Raw genomic sequence first — 21452 nt, 5'->3', positions numbered from 1 at the left:
TAAGATAAAATATATTTTTAGGATTGACTCATCTTCATTCTCAATTTTTTTTTTATTTTTAAAATAATTATTATAAAAGTTAACAAATATATTATACATTATTATTTATGATCAGATAATAATAATAATAATATTAAATACATCATTTTTATTAAAAATTAACTTACTTATCATACATATCATTAAAAATAATAACTTATGATACTTATCAATTTTTATATTTCTCATTTTTTTAATATCAGTTTTATATTTTTTCATTTTTTAAAAATTTGATTCCAATTATAAAGGTTTGCATCCTATTATAAATTAATAATTTTCATTTGTTGATTTAGTTTTAATTTTTATTAATTATTTTTTATTAAAGAAAATAAATTATGCATTCTAGTATGAATTATATAGTTATCTAATCATAATTTATTTATTAAGTTTATTGATTTTTAAAATAATTTAAATAATAATTTATAATAGATAAATTTATTAATTTTTAAAACAATTCAAAAGATAACTTATGATAATTGGATGAACATAAGTGCAAGTGCACAGACTTTTTTTTTTATTAACTCTTACAATTACAATTTTTATTCGTTAAGGTGGAGCACATCAGGGCATATTCGCCATTTACTTCTTTTTTTTTTTTATGCTTTTTGGCATATTCCATTAGATTAGCATAACATGCTCAAGTGACTCTCGCTCTCTTTCTCTGTTTCACGCTCATCTTTCTCTGTACACCACACCTTTCAGTTTCACTAACAATGACAGTTTCTTCTGAGAATGGCGTCTCAAGGTAACTAAGTATTCATTATTTTTTCATTGCTATACCCAGAGGAATTTTTCAAATTTTCAAGGACATGGTGTTGTGTGTTTCCTTTACACGTCTGTGTGGAATGATTGCTAAAAGTTCCCCATTTTCTATGTCCTTGTGTGTCAATTGCATGTGTTTCAGAAACCTCGCTTGATATTTGTTTGTTGAATCACTCATCATTCTGTCATGAGTAATTGTGATTCATAGTTATACTTCTCATTTTCTTCAGGTTTGTTCTGTCGTGATAGCATTTCACATGACACATGGATCAATCCTTTCTTACGAATATAAATATTTGGTGAATGGATGGATTTGCGATTCACTTTTTTCTAGCTGAGATCAAGAAGGATTTTGCACCCAAAATTATATATCCTGTTTGAGTTGCATTTTCTTGTCTTGGAAATTAAAACAAAAGCCCTTATTTGCGATTGTTCATAATTTTGAACCTCGGGAAAAACCTTAAATAAAAAATCAAGAAAAGAAGCATGAATCTTGGATTTGTCATATACATATACTGTAGGTGGAAAGGGCCAATTACTATTAGCTAAGCTTCTGCTATAATATTAAGTTGTGTTAAGGTACTTCACTGCCCCAATTCCCTGCATGGTAGGTGCAAAAAGTCCATCGATGTTTGGATCTGACAAACTCTATTGGAAACATTAGAAGGGTAATCCCAGAGCAAGTTTGCCGGGTTGCACCCCTAATATCTGAATCCATTTTGTGACCCCTTGGTCTGCAATGAATTGGCCTCTTGAGCTATTCAAAGGAGAAGGTGGGTGTGTGGATGTTGGATACCCATCTCAGGTGAAGAAGTCATAGGTCATTACATTGACAAAAGTCCAAGTTGGTTGCTATGTCCTGTTCTGGGAGGTTTTGCAATGGGGTGATCTGGTCAGAGCCAGCCACGGCAGCAGTCATAACAGTAGTGGTGGTTTGCCAGAATACCAATAGCCATATTTGATGCGTATGATATTGTATCTAAGTTTTGTTCTCAAAGAAATATCCAAGAGGCAATAATCAGTTATTGGGTTATGTATTGCATTGGTTTACATGCCTTTACTATTACAGCTATGTGAATTAACTCTCAATGCCCAAACTAGGGAATAATGCATGTGTGTGATATGTCAAATTCTTTGTTATAATTCTCACATTACTGGCTTTTGTTTAACTGGCCAGCCCCTCTGCGGCTGATCAGTTAAACAAGAAGCCAGTAAAGACATACTTATAGATGAGATATGATTTGCATTGTTAGACATAAAAACTGTTATGTCCTTCACGTCCACCCAACAGTTTATGATTTTGAAACAGTTAGCTTATGGCAAGGTATGAAATCCTCTACAATTACATCTTAGTTCAGAACTCGATCCTTGTTATCTTCATTCTTCTAAATAGAAGTTAAATTTCAGGATAAGGGAAGGTACTTCGGTGTATGATCTATGTTTTAAATAAAAAGGACTCTTGCGGGGACACGTTACTTAGACATATAAACCATTTATGTGCCTTACGCTATGGCTTATGCTTTTGGTATAGTTGGCTACTGGGTTCTTGACATGCTTCGTGATAGAAATTTTAGTTTATAGGCATATCCTACTTTATCATTCACAGTCAACTTGTACTTGTCACTCATTACTTTCTTGTTGTGTCAGCGGCCAGAGTTCTCTCACCGGTCTTGCTCCACTTGAAGCTGTGCTCTTTGATATAGATGGAACACTTTGTGATTCTGATCCGCTCCACTATTATGCCTTCCGTGAAATGCTTCTAGAGGTAGTGTGTCTTTTCTTAGTCGAAAAGTTTTAACACAACATATTGAAAAATAAATATATTTTTTTGTTGCAATATTCCTTTTATAGTATTTATAAATCACCATAACTAGGAACATAATCAGTAGCTATTAAAAAACTAAAGTTTCTGTGGTTGTCAGATTGGTTTTAATGGAGGTGTTCCTATATCAGAGGAATTCTTTATTGACACTGTTGCTGGCAAACACAATGATGATATAGCCTTGGTTCTCTTTCCTGGTGATCTGGAACGAGGTTTAAAGTTTGTGGATGATAAGGAAGCCATGTTCCGGAGGTAAACAATGCTTACTTTCTTGCACTTTCTCTCTCTCGACCCTTCCCCCATGTAGTCCATTTGAAGCTTCAGCCATTTCCCTGATGGATTGTCCAGATTGGCCGCTGAGCAACTGAAGCCTTTGAATGGTCTTGATAAAGTGAGGAAATGGATTGAAAATCATGGGCTGAAGAGAGCTGCAGTTACCAATGCTCCAAGAGCAAATGCAGAACTCATGATCTCAATACTTGGTCTCTCAGATTTCTTCGACGCTGTTATTATTGGTGGTGAATGTGAACATGCCAAGCCTCATCCAGACCCCTACCTGAAAGGTCTCGAAGCTCTGAAGGCATCAAAGGACCACACATTTGTATTTGAGGTCTGCATTTTTGTAATGCCTTCTTGAAGAATAATTTGTTCTGTATCTGCTTTTGACACAACATTTCTTCTTTGGTTATAGGATTCTGTTTCAGGGATCAAAGCTGGAGTTGCAGCTGGGATGCCTGTTATTGGTTTAGCTACTCGAAACCCAGAAAATTTATTGATGGAAGCAAAACCTGCCTTTCTGATTAAGGATTATGAGGATCCAAAATTGTGGGCAGCTTTGGAAGAACTTGACAAGGCTACCAGTGCTCGTTCAGTTTGAATTACTAGTGCAACTGACAGAATTTTCTGATAAAAACAAATAGCGGGATTCACGTTAAATTCAGAGGTTCGCCTGCATAATTTTGTTGTAGGTGGCCACATTATACTACTAGTGCATAATTAGTGTTGCTTTGCAACCGAGAGCAGACAGTTATATTCTATTTATGTTTTGTAATAATGTCATTATCAGTATGAACTCGCGGGTTAAGCCAAGCAGATTGCTGAGCCCAAGTGATATTGTTTACACTTGACAGAATCAAAATATAAAATCTATCACAAATAATTTACAATATATATTGTTTAAAAGTCATTACTCATTACATAAGAGCTGGGCTATAATTTAGTTTTATCACACAACTGTCCAATAACTTTTTTCCCATTTTAGTATTTTAATTTACCAAATTGTTCTGGAAAGAATCTAACATGCTTATAAAAAATTAAAAAAAAACAAATCTAATCATGTCTTTAGAAAAAAGTAAAATATAAAACTTCACATTGACAACATGGTTAAAAAAATTTAATGAAAAGTTCAAATTAGAAGAAGGCACACCCTCTCGGAAGATTAGGAAAGACTGTCAAGTCTAGCGAAGATTTATAGTGGAAATTATATATCACCGCCTATCAACTAGGAAAATTTGAAAATTGAACCCAAATGACAAATTTTCTTTGGACAAATTATCTATTAAGTGCATGAATTAAAAAGAAATATCTGACAATTTTAGGAATTTGTTTAGAATTTCTATAGTTTCAACTTTCAAGAAACACTGTGACAACTCTTAAAACCTTTAGAGAGAATAAAAAGACATTTTACCCAATTGTCTTATTTAAATGTAAGTACTCAAATTTGTTACATGAGAGGGCGTTTTAAAATTAGAGGATTCGTTATACTATTTAGCACTACAAAAAGTATGAAAGGACATTCTTATTTGGATTTTTTTTTCTTTTGGATGTATTGTTACATGGATTTTAATTTCATAAAAATATTTTATTTTATATTTCTACAAAAGACATTTACTTTAATTTTTTACCACCATTAAATGAGTAGATTAATTGGCATGTAGTTATTCCAATTTATGTTAAATTTTTTACTACTTAAAAATCCAGATTGGCAGCAGAGCAACTGAAGCCTTTGAAAGGCCTTGATAAAGTGAGGAAATGGGTTGAAAATCGTGGTCTGAAGAGAGCTGCAGTCACCAATGCTCCAAGAGAAAATGCAGAACTCATGATCTCAAAACTTGGTCTATCAAATTTCTTTGAAGCTGTTATTATTGGTGGTGAATGTGACCATGCCAAGCCTCATCCAGACCCCTACCTGAAAGGTCTCGAAGCTCTGAAGGCATCAAAGGACCACACATTTGTATTTGAGGTCTGCATTTTTGTAATGCCTTCTTGAAGAATAATTTGTTCTGTATCTGCTTTTGACACACTTTTGGTTTCTGTCATAGGATTCTGTTTCAGGGATCCTATTATCCTCTACGAGGATAAAACTACAAATATTTTACTTTCCCCGAACTCTATAACAGTGGATGCCAGGTGAACTATGTTGTACTTTTCATTTCCAAATAGTCGCAAATAACAATTATAACATCTCTTAAACACGCAGATGTAATTTGTTGTCTGAGAAGAAAATATGAACTGCCCCCCTCACCAATATCCAACTACATCCGGGTGCCTTCCTCACACCTTTCATCCTCATTTCTTTTCTTAAACTAGTATCCTCAATATGCCTATCATTTGCGGCATATATGTTACAAAGGACCACATGGCCTGGTGCATTTAAAGGTTCCAACTCAAACAGTCGTTTGGCCGCACGCCTAGCAACATCTGCATTTGTTTTACTAAACCCACATACTCCAATCAATGCTCCCCAAATGGCATGATTTGGTTCAACTGGTAGCCTCAAGACAAACTCCTCTGCTTCCTTCACCTTTCCTGCTCAGCCCAGAAGACTGATAATACTAACATAATGCTCCAAACCAGGTTGAATAGCATAAGCATTAACCATGGCAAGAAATAACTCCCAGCCTTTATCAACAAGACCCGCATGAGCACATGCTGTCAGGACACCAAGGAATGTTAGGCCATCTGGGTAAATTCCAAATTCAAGCATAGTTTCATACACTTTTAAAGCTTTGTTGGCCATCCCATGATCTGAAAGGCCCATGATCATGGTGTTCCAAGAAATTTTGTCCCGGTAAGTCATGTTAGAGAATATCCTATATGCATCATCTATCTCCCCGCATTTTGCATACATTGCAATTAGAGAGTTTTCAAGAATCAAATCATATACATACACTGTCTTCAACTGCATACCATGTAATTGTCGCCCCTGATCAAGATAAGCAACTGAACCCATGGCTCCAAATAGAACAGCATATGTAGAACTCATAGGAGAAACACCATGAGCCATCATCTCAGCAAACAAGCAGAAGGCTTCAGCAATGAGCTCATTCTGCACATACCCATAAATCATCTCAGTCCACGTAATGGAATCCCTATCAGGCATGTCATTAAACAAATTCCAAGCCTTTAGTACTTGGCCAGCACTAAGATAGCCAGCAATCATGCAGGTGGACGCAACCTTGTTCCGAACAGGTACCATGTCAAACAACTCTTGAGCTCTTTCCAGCTGACCGGCCTGAACATAACCATTTATCATGGAATTAAAACACTGATCATCACAATCTTTCACATTACCTTCAAACACATTGTGTGCAGAGTCCATAAGACCAAATCCAGAGTACATCCTAACAAGACCTCTTCGCAACCTACCATCATAATCATCAATCCCCCAGTTGTTAACAATCAGCTGAGCATGTAACTGCTTGCCAATGCAAGAAAAACCCAAACCACCACAAGCATAAACAAGAGAAACAAAGGTCTCATCATTGGGCTTTGCATCAGAAACTCTCAACATCTCAAGAAAAAGCAACAATGCCTCTTCATAAAAGCCATTCCAAGCAAAGCCACCAATCATAGCAGTCCAAGAAACAACAATTTTTCTCCGGCATAGCCCGGAACAAACAATAAGCCCCCTCTAAATTTCCCTCACGGCAATAACCAGATATCATGCTAGTCCAAGTAACCACATTCCTAAACTCCATCTTCTCAAACAATTCTCTTGCCTCATCCATTCTCCCTCTCTCAACATACCCCGCGATCATAGCATTCCATGAAACCACATTCTTATAAGGAGTCTCCTCAAAAACCATCCTCGCTTCCTCTAAATCCCCATTCCTAACCAACGCCACCACCATCGCGTTCCATGAAACGACATTTCTCTCAGGCATTTCATCAAACATCTTCTTCGCATCTTCGATCCTCGATCCTCGATCCTCCCGGCATCTGAGAACCCACCAAGCATTACGGTCCAAGACACGACGTTCCTCTTCGGCATGGTGTCGAAGAAGCGGGAAGCCTCGTCAAGCATGCCGGAGCGGAGGTACGCGGACAACATGGCGTTGTAAGAGACGAGGTTTCTGTAGGGCATTATGTCGAAGAGTGTGCGAGCTTCGGCCACGAAACCGTGGCGGGAGAAGTTGGAGAGTAGCGAGGTCCAGCGAACGACGTGCGAGTGGAGGTCACCTCCGGAGGAATTTTGGAGGAGGTTTCGCGCGTCGTCGTGCCACCCATTGGATAGGTAATGTAGAAGCAGAGACTCGTCGTGCCACCCATTGCGAAATGAAGACTTCAAAATCCGCGAGAAGATTGACGAATGGTGACGAAGCATTGCGCAGAAAAAACACGCACTTTCCCATTCTATTCCACTTTATTTTTTCACAACCAGTAAGGCTGTCATTATAAGCCTAACTGTTTGTTCTAAAAAACTAAAGGGAACTCCTTGGTATCCATCATTTTTTTTTTACACCCAGCAGTTTTTTTAAAATATTGAAAATGTTTTTATGGGTATTTTCAGTTATAAATAACATATTAGTTTTCTATTTTTGCAGTGCCTTTTTATTTTTATTTTTTTGAAAAATCGTATTCTCTTAATGTAACTTTTTCGTTAACGTCCTTTTGTGAATGTTTATTGTCGTCGGTGGTATATGTGTGTGTTGTTCACGGGTATACAAAAGTTCAGTGATTTTTCATCGTCGTAGAAGAAGAGGTGCGTATTAAAAAATTCAAAAACATACGGGGAATCTGTACCAGGATGTATGTGTGACTCATTCAGATCATATACTAAGAAGAAAAAATCAATTTTATTTTTTCAGTATTGTTGATCAATTAAGATAGTGTAAATGTAATTTTCCCATTCAGACTATCTTAACTTATATATATATACATTCTTTACATTTTTTTATCTTGTATCAAATTTATGATTTCGATTGGTGCAAACCCAATAGTCTTAATTTACAATTTAAGATGAGAAGGACTTTTTCATTGGTAACAAAACAAATATAAAGTTACCCGTTAAGCGGAGAAAATATTATTTCAATTAAAGATAAAGTATGTCCTTAATGAATGAATTTGGATGGATTTTGGACAAATGGGATAAGAAGGTCAGCTAATTTTCATAATTAAATAAGGTTATTGTATAGGACTATATTTCGTTGTGAAAAATTCTACTTACTAAACTAAATATTGGATGGGTAGAGCCAAAGAGTGTCAATTGTACAAGTTAACAATAACATTAATTAAATTAATAAAAAATGAAAAGAAAGAAAGGCTCCCGCGTATAGGGAGGACCTGCCCGTTTCTAAAATAAATCATAGAAACGATGGAACCCACCCATTTTTTATATATGTCCTATTTTATTTACTATTACTTACTATGTTTTTTTATATCTAGTATCAATACAATTTATTATTTTGAGGTTGAATATTTAGAAAAATATATATATAAAAAATCATGGTTGGGGAGGTTATAGTAGTAAGAGCCATTAGAATTTTTTTTATACATTGAAAGAATTCATTTTTGTTATTAATAGACTAGGAAGAAGAAAAGAATAACTGAAAAATCAAATAGTTATTCATCAAAGTCTCAATTATTCAATGACCAAAATTAAACGAGGATATATAGCTCGGAAATGGAGGACAAAAATTCGTTTATTTACATCAAGTTTTCGAGGAGCTCATTCAAGACTTACTTGAACGATTACTCAATAGAAAATTAAAGCTTTGGTTTCGGCTCATCGGGATAAAGATAGGAAAAAAAAGAGATTTTCGTGGTTTATGGATTAGTCAAATAAATGCAGTAATTCGCGGGAATCTTAAAGTATATTATATTTATAGTAATTTAGTATATAGTCTATACACGAGGCAATTGCTTCTTAATCCTAAAATAGTTGCACAAATAGCTATATTAAAACAAAGTTGTCTTTTTATGATTGCCAATGATATCATAAAAACCAAAAATCCCCTTAGACTTTACTCCGGGGAGGTATAGAATATAAATTTGTTTATTGTGGTAGCTTTATCATATGAATTTTTATCATATGATAAAGCTATCAAAATAAACAACCACGCTGAATAAAAAAAATATTCTTTGTTACTATTATCTTTTTTCTTACAACATAAAAACCCAAATTGAATTGTTGTAATTTTCAAACAAAACATCAATCAATATTTGATTCAAATCTCAATTCAAAATTGGATTTCGAATTCTTAATTTCTGTATATTTTTTTCTTAAAGTAGTAGTTCTAGCGGTTGACTCGTTTTTTTCAAATTGTTTTTCATTATTAAGAAAAGGTAACGAAGATAAAATACGAGTTTATTCCCATTCCTCAAAAGCAGTTTTTATGGGATCTCTATCTACCAAAATTTTCACTTCTAGTTCTGGTGAACGAATAATCATTGAGTCCTCCTCTTTTCAGACAACACATACAAAGAGACTTGTCAACATAAAACAAAATTTGTGAACTTATTAGAGATGTTTCTATTGAGTTTTGTTCTCTTTTCTCTCACATCTATCTATTTTATATTTTCTTTAATTTAATCTATTTTCTTTAGTTATTCACTAGAACAATTATGATCTCGAAGTCGTCAATTTGAGGCAAGTGTTCGAATCTATTATTACATAACAGTGGGGCGCTCAACGGACCTTTTTAATCTTCTAAGACCTTTTTTGCGAACTTTGAATGAAAGTTAAATAATTTATTGTGCAGCCTAATCTAATGTATTCATATTTTATTCAGAAGTTCCTAGATGGAACTAATTTTACCTTTTTTATAGAGAAAAAGTATTATTATGTACTTAATCTAACAATTTGAAAGGGATATAATTAATTTTTGTGATTGATCGTTCCTATAGAAAAGAGTTTTTGATTTGATTGATGGGGACAACAAACAAAAATTTATAACTATAGATATCTATCTATCTATATAGATAGAATTATAGATAGATAGATATAATTTAATAAGAAAATATAAGAAAGATAAATAAACAGGGTGTTCTTATTCAAAACGTCGTGTGATCTTCAACCAATTCTGGGCTTCAATATAGTTACCAGGGGTTAGGGCTATAGCTTGTTTCCAATATTCAGCAACTTGATTAAACCAAGACTTCGCAACTTCCGTGTCTCCTTGTCGAATGGCCTGTTCTCCTCGGTCGGAATAGGTGAGTCAATTCCTTTCTTTAGAACCGTACTTGAGAATTTCCTGACTCATACGGCTCAGCAGTCAATTCTTTTTTTGTTCTATTATCTTGAAGTTAACTAAAAGAAAAAAAGAAGTTATTTACATAAGTTTTAAACTTGAATTTAGACTAATAAAGAATTTCTTTTTAAGTTTTATCTTTTCTCCTACCTTTAGAAAAGGGAATAAAGCATCCGCATTAACACCCTCATTAGAATTTTCTGAAAAGTAACTATCTCTATTTTATATATCATATACTTTATAATATATCCATTTCTATAGAATCTTGGAAAAAGTCTTTTCTTTCTTATTTATAAAATAAAGAGAAAAGACTTTCTATCTTTGGGATTTGATACTACACGGCTGCTCAAAATATCGGGGGATCTACTTTATTACATAAGTGGATTCTTGACTTTTCTATCATAAGATAAGTAAGCAGTTTTTATTGTATCGGTTCAAAACCGCGTTAATGGATCCTTACGATGCTTCCTTTATCAATTAGATCTTTTATCCATAGAAAAGGGGGTATCTAGACATATTGATTTCTTCATATTTTGACTTCTATGAAGTTTCATTCTTTGCTACAGCTGATAAAAATCGTTGTTTTGGACAATATATGTATATGTAGAAAGCCTTTATTTCTAATATTTATTATATTAGTATTTGTGGATTTGCTTGTTCTTTTCTGTTTTCTTTCTATAGTGGAGATAGTGGCACGTAATGACAGATCACGACCATATTAAAAGCTTGGGGTAAGAATGGGTCTCGCTCGAGCGCCCAAAAATAATATTCCAAAGCTTTAATATGTTCTTCGTTACTTGTGTGGATAAGGCCTATGTTATAAAGTATACAACTTCGATCATAGGGATCAATTTTCAGTCGCATAGCCTCATAATAATTTTGGAAAGCTTCCGCATAATTTCCTTCAGATTGAGTTGACATCCGTTACAGTCGTCATTCGGTTCAAAGAATCTCCGCTCCAGAACCATAAGTGAGATTTTCATTTCATTTGGCTCCTCCCTTATGTGTGTAATGATAAAAATACATAGAATCAAAAAAGATTGCAGTATTCTCATCATTAACTGAACAGGGCTAGTGTTTTTACAAAAAAAGATATATTATAGCAACTGAACTATTGTGAACCATAAAAGAACAAAAATCTTATTTAGTTGTAAAGCAATAAAAATATACAGATAAATGAAGAGGTGAAAGAAAAAGAGAAAAAAATATCAATGATATAGAATTCTAATATGTAAAGGTCTATGGGTTATCTCATAAAAGGTAGTGTAATAAAGCATCAATCTAAATCAATTCATATCTATTTATATATGAATTAATTTATAACGTAAACAAATTAAGAGCTCTAAATCAATAAAAACTGAGAATATTGATTCACGAAAAAACAAATCAATATTCAAAAAAAAAATATTATTAATTTTTAGATATGAGAAAGGCTCCATTGTCGAATTCAGACCCAACCATTAATCGAGAAGTGATGGGAACGACGAAATACCTGCAAATACTTAAGATTTTATTAAAAACAAATCTTAATGATTCATTAGGCGGGATGGCAGAAAAAACCAAAAAAAAATCTTTTTTTTAGGAGTTGTGCCCTACATTACATCTGAATTTATTGATAATAAAAGAGTAAATATTCGCCCGCGATAATTTTGATTTTATTGAATTTTTTTATTTTTTCCAATTCTATTTATTCTTTCAAATAATAAAAATATTCTAATAACTAATAATAAAAAGGAAAATAAAGATTCATTAGAATATTATAAAATAACAAATAATAGAACAAAACAAGATTCTTTAGTTATTTATGTATAACAAAAATGGTTTATTTATAAGAATACATATTCCATTCTATATCAAAACAAAATATAAAATTTTTGAATAGATTCTATGAAATCTCAAAAAATCCGGCTATTCAATTATTCATTAAACATATGAATATCATTATTTTATTGATTAGATTAAATAGATTATATATATAGATGGATAGATATCTAGTTGAATTGCTTCATTCGCGAGGAGCCGTATGAGGTGGAATTGAGAAACAATCATCAATTATAACCCCCAAAGAACCAGTAAACAACATAGAGGAAGAATGAAAGGAATATGCTATTGAGGGAATCATATTTGCTTCGGAAGATATGTTCTTCAAGCACTTGAGCCAGCTTGGATAACATCTAGACAAATAGAAGTGGTGAGCAATGTCACAAAATGTTCGCCTAGGTGGACAAATATGGGTACGCATATTTCCAGACAAGCCACCGGTTGCCTACCGAAACACGCATGGGGTTTAGGGGAAAGGTTCTCCCGAATAATTGGGTAGCTATGGTTAAACCGGGGAATTCTCGAAACAACAAGGTCTACTCGACATGACTTAGGAGTTAATGAAATCTTTCATTTCACATGAATCTTTCCCAAATAATAAACTAATATTATCAATTAATCCCCAAGGTTCGTTATTATTAAACAATGGTATTTGATTTTTCAAATACATCATTATTGTATACTCTTTTATATGTATGGTGCAACCCAATTTTTGTTTTTTTTTTCAATTTTTAATCTCCTATCCCTTTTTTTAATTTTGGAAGTTTAACTCCTATCTATAGCCCATTCCCATTTTTAATCTCCTATCCCTAGACAAATGAAAGTTTAACTCCTAAGGAAGCGCTTTATGAAGCCTCCCAGAATTTGATTGATTTATTTATTCCCTTTTTACACGCAGAAGAAGAGAACTTTCATTTAGAAAACAATCAACACAAAGTTACTTTGCCCCTTTTTACTTTTCATGATATATTGGTTAAGGAAAAACTAAGGAAAAAGAAAAAAGAAATAGCATTGAAATCCATTTTTATTGACCAATTAGAATTGCCTCCCAGGATGTATAATTGTCTCAAAAGATCCAATATTCATACATTATTAGAACTTTTGAATAACAGTCAAAAAGACCTTTTGAAAATTGAACATTTTCGCGTAGAAGATGTCATATATATATTGGACTTTTTAGAAACAGAAAAAGCATTTTGCATAAATTTTTAATCCATTGGCATAGGATTTTCTCAGATTTTTTTTTTCTAAACTTATAATAGGGATGAAAATATGTAATTTAGATCTTTAAAAAAAATTCATATGTTTGGAATAGACCTAAAATGGAATAGATGTATCTAGGGATTAATTATTTCAAAAAGAATTCTCCCTAGATACACAATACACATGGCATTCTATTTTATTTTATTTCAAAATTGAATCAATTTTATAAGTTTAAAAAAGACCTAAAGTTGGGGATTTCTCAATAGGTAATATTGCTCCAATACCTAACCAAAGGGCAACTACAGTACCCATCAGTCTAATGATGAAACTAAAACAAAATATTTAACTAAAAAATATGATCCTTTCATGAACGGACGCTTTCGTGGACAAATAGAAAATGTTTTTTCAACCTGAATCCAAATATGAAAAAAATGACAAAAAAATACCATTTTGATAAATAAAATTCATGGTATCCTTATTTCTAATAATACTTATAAAAAATAATAGTAATTATCCAGAATTAGAGAAAAAAAAAGAAATATATTTGATAGAAAATCTTTAGTAACTGCATTTTTTTTTTCAATCTAATTAGTAAATTTTCAAAAAAAATTAGTATCAAGCTTGAGTTTTGAAGCACTTTCTTTATTTCCAGATCATGAACAAGTAAAAATTAATTATGAAGAAGAAAAAAAACAAATAATAAAAATATTATTTGATGCGATTAGAATTGATTTGAACGAAAAAACAATAGTAAATGGCTTTGTTGTTTGAAAAAACCCTCCACTTCCTTTGATATTTCTTCACGAAAAGCAAACATGAGATAATAAATTCAGTCTTTCATTAAGATTTCGAATAGCTATCCTGAATTCAATTTGATTACGTTTCGCCTCTTTCTTGGAGAAAGACAATCAAAAAATTCCCAATCATGATCCTTACGGATCGGATCATCCATATAATATACAAAAAAGAATTCCAGATATTTGATACCTTTCTCTTTGAATGAGATCTCAATTCCAGCAATGGTTTCATTAGATATCTTACAACTAGAATCTCAATTCCTCCACCACCGTGAACCCAGTTAGATTCAGGCATGATATACATTTTAGTTATTGGGAGAACCCGAGTACTCTCTTTCGGATCCAGGAAATAGCTCTCAAAGATCTTTTTTCCTTTTGGAAGATACAGGAGTGGAACAATCAACCTATTGATATTGGAAGACTCAGATGATTCTTCCAATGTATCATTTTTGGGTCCAATGGAATTCATAGGTATAGTAAGAAGCCTTGTCAAATAGGGACTTTTTCTTTTGACCATTTTTCGATTGTTAATACGATACATAAGGACCGTTACTACAAAGAGTACTACATACTTGATCGTGAAATATTGATTGCTTGTTGAACTCTGTGAATTACGTGAAAGTAGGATACTCCAAATTCGGGAGTCCAAGAGTTTTATAAAACTCTCTTGATGGAAAAAAAATATCAATGAAAAATCCCGCTGAATTGAATTGGGTCCATGAATCTAAGAAATAGCGAGAATTCTTGATTTCTCTCAATATCTCTCTCAATTCAAAAATCCAGGATTTGAATTGACGTCCTTTCATCGAATCCTCCTAATTGCATTGATTTATCCAAAAGATTTCACTTCAATTAGAATTTGGTTATTCACTATGTACGAGGATTCCCGCTAAGCATCCATGGCTGAATGGTTAAAGTGCCCAACTCATAATTGGTGAATTCGTAGGTTCAATTCCTACTAGATGCACGCCAATGGGGCCCTCCCTCCAATAAGTCTATCGGATTTTTGTTCAAGAATGAAATCTTATTGGAACTGTCCAGTTCACCCTTTGGAACCATATCACATCCCGGATATGATGAAATAGGATGAATTGAGACGGTATTTTGTAAGTACATAATTATCTTGAATAAATTCACTATTTCTTTATTTTTCGATCGCCTGGAAAAAACAAGATGTTTCTTTTATTCTTTCTTCAACAATTTCTGATCTCTAGTAGACCTTTCAGTAGGATTCGAACTCAGATGAAGTTCTGACCATCTGTCAGAGAAAAAAGAACGAGTAGCTCTGTATCAATGGAATCTCATCATCCATACATAACAAATTGGTGTGGTATATTCAAATCATTACATATGAACAGTAAAAACTAGTATCTTAATGCATGAAGTCGTCAGTTTTCTATTATTTTCTTTGACGTAGCTGGGTCATCCTGGACTTGAACCAAAGACCTCGCCTTGTGTGATTCTTGTTGAAGCATATACTCCTCGGGGAGGGTGCAAGGCGGACGATTTCAAAACAGATTACCCATTCATTTGATAGAGAAGATCACCAAGATTTCGTGATTTGCTGCCGAACTTATTCCAATTCAATAAGAGATCTCAATATTATGCCTTGAAGAGGACTCGAACCTCCACGCTCTTTAGCACGAGATTTTGAGTCTTGCGTGTCTACTATTTCACCACCAAGGCATCTTGAAAGCGAATCGTATTCCATGAATATGATATTTATCTAGTGTGATGTATGGAATATATGACAAAGGTAGACTGTTAGAGTCTTTTTATTGATTGGTCATGTCATATGGGCTCAAGTCGGACATCCAATTGGTTCGATTTGAATTATTCAAAGGATATATTATCTATCTATATCTATATAGATAGATATTCTATAAAAAAAAAAAAGGACTAATTAAACCTATTTCTCGATTCAATAGAAGCCCAAAGAGGTGAATTTAATAGGGTCCTAAATAATGAGATATATGTAAAAAACAGGTCCGATTATGCCTATTCCTAATCCTAAATAGAATGGAACAACGTCGGGATCTATATGTAAACATAGTATCTATTTAGATACGCTCGAATGACCCCTTCTTATAATGAGAATGTATATAACCTCATTTTAGTCGGGTCCTATATGGAATGAACTTATAATCATGGAATTGACTCGATCATCAGATTTTCGATTATAAGTTCATAACCCTAGCCCATTCCCATTTTGGGCGGAGCAGATCTACTAATTCTTTGATTCCAGTTAGTAAGGTAAGAGTTGAACTAAGAAATAGATTCTAGAAGCTAAAAAAGGGTATCCTTAGCAATTTCAATAATAGGGTTCATTGATATTCCCGGTATAGTAGATGCTATCACACATACAATCATACTTAATTCGATGGAATTGTTTGATCTTAAAGGGGACCTTCGATAATTTCGCACGTGAGGAGTTATTTCTTGGTTTCGTCCAGTCATTAATAACTTGATTATTTTTAAATAATAGTAGATAGAAACAACAGTCGTAAGGAGTCCTATTGAAACTAAGAAATATTAGCCTTTGTCATCCACACCTCGTATGTTTTGAATTTTTTTTAGAATTTTTTTATACACTTAATTTATTTACAAAATTTGATAATTAAACAAATTTGATATTTAACTTAATGCTGTATTTAGATGTCTATTATAGTAATTAATAGTTAAACAAATTTGATATTTAATTGAATGATGTATTTGGATGTTTATTACAGTGATTGAAAATTAAACAAATATGATATTTAATTGAATGATATATTTAGATGTTTATTGCAACAATTGATCATTAAATAAATTTGATATTTTTTGTTACATATGTAAATTTTTATTAAACATATGATTTTTATTTACAATTTATATATGTAAACAAATTAATTATTAGATAAAAATTTATTATTATAAAATTTATTATATAAATTTACATGTACATTAAATATACATTAAAAAAATTAATGTTATATATGACGATGTTAATTAATTTATAACATAATTGATCTATTAACTTAATTGGTCAGAACGTTGTACTAATAACGGAAAGTCAAATACATAAAAAAAAATTCTTATAATTTTCTTTTATTTAATACTTTAATATTGCTTTGTTATTATTTTGGTTAAATCTAAGATAAATGCACAAAATATTTATAAATAAATAAAATAAGAATGTGATTGAAAATATTTAATGATATTTTATCATTCATTTTAACACTTATTAATATATTTCGGTCCATTTAAAAAATATACTTCACTAATCCAAGGGTATGGTATACCCAAATAGTCGTGAGCGTGAGTGTTTCATTTATGGGTCATGCTCAAATCAGTGACTTATTTTCAACGACTTAAATGTCGAAAATTATACCTTTGCTAGTTAGCACTCTTAAGTTGGGAAGGACCATAAACACATCAGAGCAAGATTTTCAAATACTCTCGCATAAGCTTAGTAAAATGCACGAGAAAATTTATTGGAAAATCACGATGGCTAGCTAAGTTTCAAAGCCAAGCACATTCTGTTCTAATGTCAAATGGAAATTAAAAAGGCACAGAAGGAGGAGCTGTTGTGATGTCAGGAGCTATTGAACCCTAAGAATTGATCCACAAGCTTAGCCACACAGTTGGCAAGTGTCTCAGCTGCTTCCTGTGTGGATGCCTCAGCATACACACGAACAACATCTTCAGTGCCAGATGGTCGCACAAAGCATCGACCTTGGGGGTACTTAGCTGTAAATGCAGAAGAGAAAAAAGTATCAAGCTGCAATATTAGTAAACTGAAATTCTGCACTTTAATCTTTCACACTAAAAGGTATTCATGGATGGATGAAACTGACAAATATCTCGCACTCAGTGCAATTTTGCCAAGCCACTTGGACTTGATAACAGTAATAGTATAATCCCATAAACAGCAAGACACCAACTTTTCAGGAATATAACATTCAATTTTTGTATTATTTAGGCCTCCTTGCCTCCCTCACTCTGCCCATTCTTGGTGGTTTCACAAATAAAAGCAAGCAAGCAATGATAAAACCAAAAAATAATGTTGTCTTTGAACAAAACAATGCAATATATACACATTACAAAAATAAGCCTCCAACAAATCTTGCAAAATTGGTGTCGAGAAATGTCATTAGCCTCCCTCTCCCTCTGGCCTCCTTCAATCAGTGGGGAGAAGTGCAACTGGCCTCAATGTCAGAAGGAGTGGTGCCATACTATGTTACTACATTTTTCTTTTCATTAATCTTAGACACTTATTGCATCAATGTGAAAAGAAGGAAGAGAAAAAAAGATACCAGTTTCTTCATTTATGGCTTCTTGTAGACCCGGGGGGCTCACAACCACAGTTTCTGCATTTGTCGTAACAACAGCTGTTCTGTCAGCAACTTTGACCTGACAGTTGAGAAAAGCCAAACCAAGCATTAATTTCTAAATTTCCACGAATTAATTAGTAAAAACAAATAAATTGACACTAGAATGATAATCACATATATTACATTGGCACATGCATGCTAAGGGAGGGAAGATTAAAATATTTAAATTGAATAGTAACTTCATAACAAGGGTGAAATGTGAAATTTTGGGTTAAAACAAACATTCAAGCTAGCAGAGTTTAAACAGTTAATTAACATAATTGAAATTATGATTCACATTTCAGGTATAGTAGGACCACACTATATTTTCTTATATATAAGCTTCTGACAGCAGTGCAAAAAATTCTAGTTACAGAAAAGATAAAAGATGATAATGATTGACCTTGAGCTGCTTGCTGGGTAAATCATGATAAAGTTCATTCCATTTATTTATTGACCATCCCATATGCTGTAATATGACTTCCACCAAGAGCAATCCACTCAAAGCATCTCCAACAGCTTGATTGATCAACTTACTGACAGCCAATAATCTCAGAGCAGCTTTTTCCCCTTCTGAACCTGAAACTAACAATCACACATTTCTGTTTAGTTGAATCTTGTAAGTGAAGTGAAAATAGTCAGAAACCTTAGAACAAACCTTTGGATCCTAAAGAAATCTCATTAGTTCTAGCCTCCAACGACTCTATGAAAGATTCTGAAAATAAGACAGTTCCATGGCCATTTGCCTCAAAGTAGATACCAATATCAAATTCGGTGGCTTTTTCATGCAGATATTTCACTCCAGTTGGAGTAAAATTGACTTCAAGTCTCAACAGTTTAAGGTAATTAGTAGATGCCCCATTTGCATAAGCAGTCTGTACGACACCAAGATTGACTTGGTGGCAATTTTTCATGTCTTCTTTCTCATTAAGAAAGCTTAGTTGCTCCCTAATAAATAAGGCAAACAGGGATAGTATCTTGTCCCCATCAACAAGGTCAATCCTACCACTGCTTTCAGGTGGCACAGTAAAATAAACAAGCCGATCAGCATCTCCATCCAAACTAACACACCTACAAACTAGAACTAGCTCCATTAGTAAAGACCATAATAAAGAACATCAATATAACAACACTAAAAGAATACATATACTAAAATGGTAGGGCTAACTTATCCAGCTTTCAATAAGACCTCCTACTTCCCCAAACTTGCACATATCACAGACACCTTCCCCCCTACCAATTAAAAATGGAAACAAAAAAATACTTACAAGCCAGAAGCCTAGTCCTTTTAAGTCGAATGTTTTTGTTTATTATTATTTTTAAGTGAAATTATTTCAAGGATTATGTTAACAACTATCAATTCATGGTTACAAATTTGTAAGTTTCAATGAACAACAAGCCTTCCATTTCTACAATTGTGGTTGGAATTACTTGCGGTAAGGTAACCATGCAGAATTGCAGACTGATTAAATTGTTAGAAAGAAAATCTCGACTTATTTATTGGAATATTACTGGGATGCAGATATACACTTCGTAATTTCATATTAGTATAGAAATGTCAAGCAGCATGCCTGCATGAACTTCACTTCTAACACAAGATTATCAGCAGACTAACCTTATCCCAGTGTCTTTAGAACCAAAGCTGTTTGGAAGAACCTTCTCCATCAAACTTACATTTTTCAGCAGGGATCAAATCCACTAAGCACCTGATCCAATCACACAATGACCCTAAAAGGATGTGCTCAGTGATGATTTAAAAATCAACAGAAGAAAGGAACAACATGAAGCAATGTTCATCTACCACAAGAATATCAGGATTGGACTAACCTGAATGAGCTTGAAAGTTGTTCAAAGTAATCCTGCTCTGAAGCTTTCATACCCTTATTTCTAGCACGAACCATCCAATGCAATTGTGGAGTTGTCAAGATTCCCATATCCGTCGCAACAGCTCCAACAATTGAAGTGACCCCCTTCATTTTCATCCAATTATATGTAATTAAAATCCACTCAATAAAATAAAAGATGGTAGAATTTCCCAATCATTTATGATTCTCAAGGTTTTAAATTGTGGTTGTAGTTTCATCGAGTTTATTGACATTGCAGGGAATAGCAGAAAAATGCAGCTCGTGCAACCACAATTGCGGTCGCAAATACTCCAAATACCTTGACATTGTTGCTGAAATCACAGTAGCGGACCATTTTTTAAAATTATGATGACTCTTATACCCTCAAGGTTATAAAAAAGGGTCTGCAACAGTGATTTCAGCCACAACGTCACGATTTTTGGGGTGTCTGGTTGTCTGCAACCCAACTGTGACCACATTGGCCGCATTTGTCCACGCAATGTCAAGGAACGCCAAGAAACTGTGACTGTAATTTAAAACCTTGCTCATGCCTGTTTAGCTGCTTGAAGCAAAGCATCTCCACTTGGTCTCGTGTCTCTCCCAAAAGCACTTCGACTTGCCAGTCCCCATCCACCAAGATCCCTTCTTTCTCCACGAATTCATTTATCAACTGTACATAACCACATTCGCCAAACACGGTTTCAACAAAAAGGCTAGTGTGGGAAGAAATTATTGGTGCTAAGCTAACTAACCAGGAGGAGGTGTTGGGGAGAAGGGGCGTTGGCGAGGGCGTCGGCGAAGGGTTCCCAATGCCGAGAGAGCATGCCGCCGCTTGAGTCAGCGATTTTGACTCTGTTATCGGAGACTTTGTTGTGTGAGGCGGTGATCATGAGGCCGATGACGGAGCGGGTCTTGAGCGATCTAAGGGCTGCAAGGATTCCCACTCTGTACACCGTCGATTGGAGAAGTGATGCATCGGCCCTGAAGCCCGCAGTGCCGTACGATAGCTTCACTCCTTTGGGGGGCGAGAAGCGAGAAGCTGAGCTGAGAAGCAGACACTGTTGTTCTTCGTTCATGCCGGAACACACACAGATCTTCTGAATGTCTCTTTCTCTCTACTTTATGTCCAGAGTAACAACTTACTGAAAGATAAATAAATTAAAAAAAAAACAAATACCCTTTTTTTTTTTCTAAAACATAGAAAACTTTAAATTTATTTTTTGAATAAGTGAAAGTGTGATAGATTAATTAGTCTGTGAATAATTTAATAATAAATTAACGTTAAATTTTATAATTTAATATTAATTTGATTCTAAAAATTATAATTTATTATCAAATTA

General features: G+C 33.6%; 1 protein-coding gene and 2 pseudogenes across 3 annotated transcripts; 1 reads left to right on the top strand and 2 right to left on the bottom strand.

Annotated features, from left to right (window-relative positions):
- Positions 1 to 634: 634 nt before the first annotated feature.
- LOC114423077 (haloacid dehalogenase-like hydrolase domain-containing protein Sgpp) lies at positions 635 to 3805 on the top strand. Of its 3 annotated transcripts, none has more exons than XM_028389706.1 (5): positions 635 to 784; positions 2449 to 2566; positions 2724 to 2875; positions 2972 to 3233; positions 3315 to 3805. In XM_028389706.1, the coding sequence occupies exons 1-5, from the start codon at positions 753 to 755 to the stop codon at positions 3498 to 3500; spliced, it is 750 nt and encodes a 249-aa protein (XP_028245507.1). In that variant the 5' UTR covers positions 635 to 752; the 3' UTR covers positions 3501 to 3805. The 3 variants fall into 3 exon arrangements, with proteins under 3 accessions (XP_028245507.1, XP_028245500.1, XP_028245493.1); XM_028389699.1 differs by lacking the exon at positions 635 to 784 and adding an exon at positions 1050 to 1100; XM_028389692.1 differs by lacking the exon at positions 635 to 784 and adding an exon at positions 1800 to 2326.
- A 929-nt stretch (positions 3806 to 4734) lies between these two features.
- Positions 4735 to 7282, bottom strand: LOC114423049 (annotated as a pseudogene).
- A 10055-nt stretch (positions 7283 to 17337) lies between these two features.
- Positions 17338 to 21239, bottom strand: LOC114423059 (annotated as a pseudogene).
- Between the last annotated feature and the right edge of the window lie 213 nt (positions 21240 to 21452).

Source organism: Glycine soja, chromosome 1 (genome assembly GCF_004193775.1).
Source record: "Glycine soja cultivar W05 chromosome 1, ASM419377v2, whole genome shotgun sequence".
In the NCBI taxonomy this organism is placed as follows: Eukaryota; Viridiplantae; Streptophyta; class Magnoliopsida; order Fabales; family Fabaceae; genus Glycine; species Glycine soja.
This window is presented reverse-complemented; position numbering and strand designations above follow the sequence as displayed.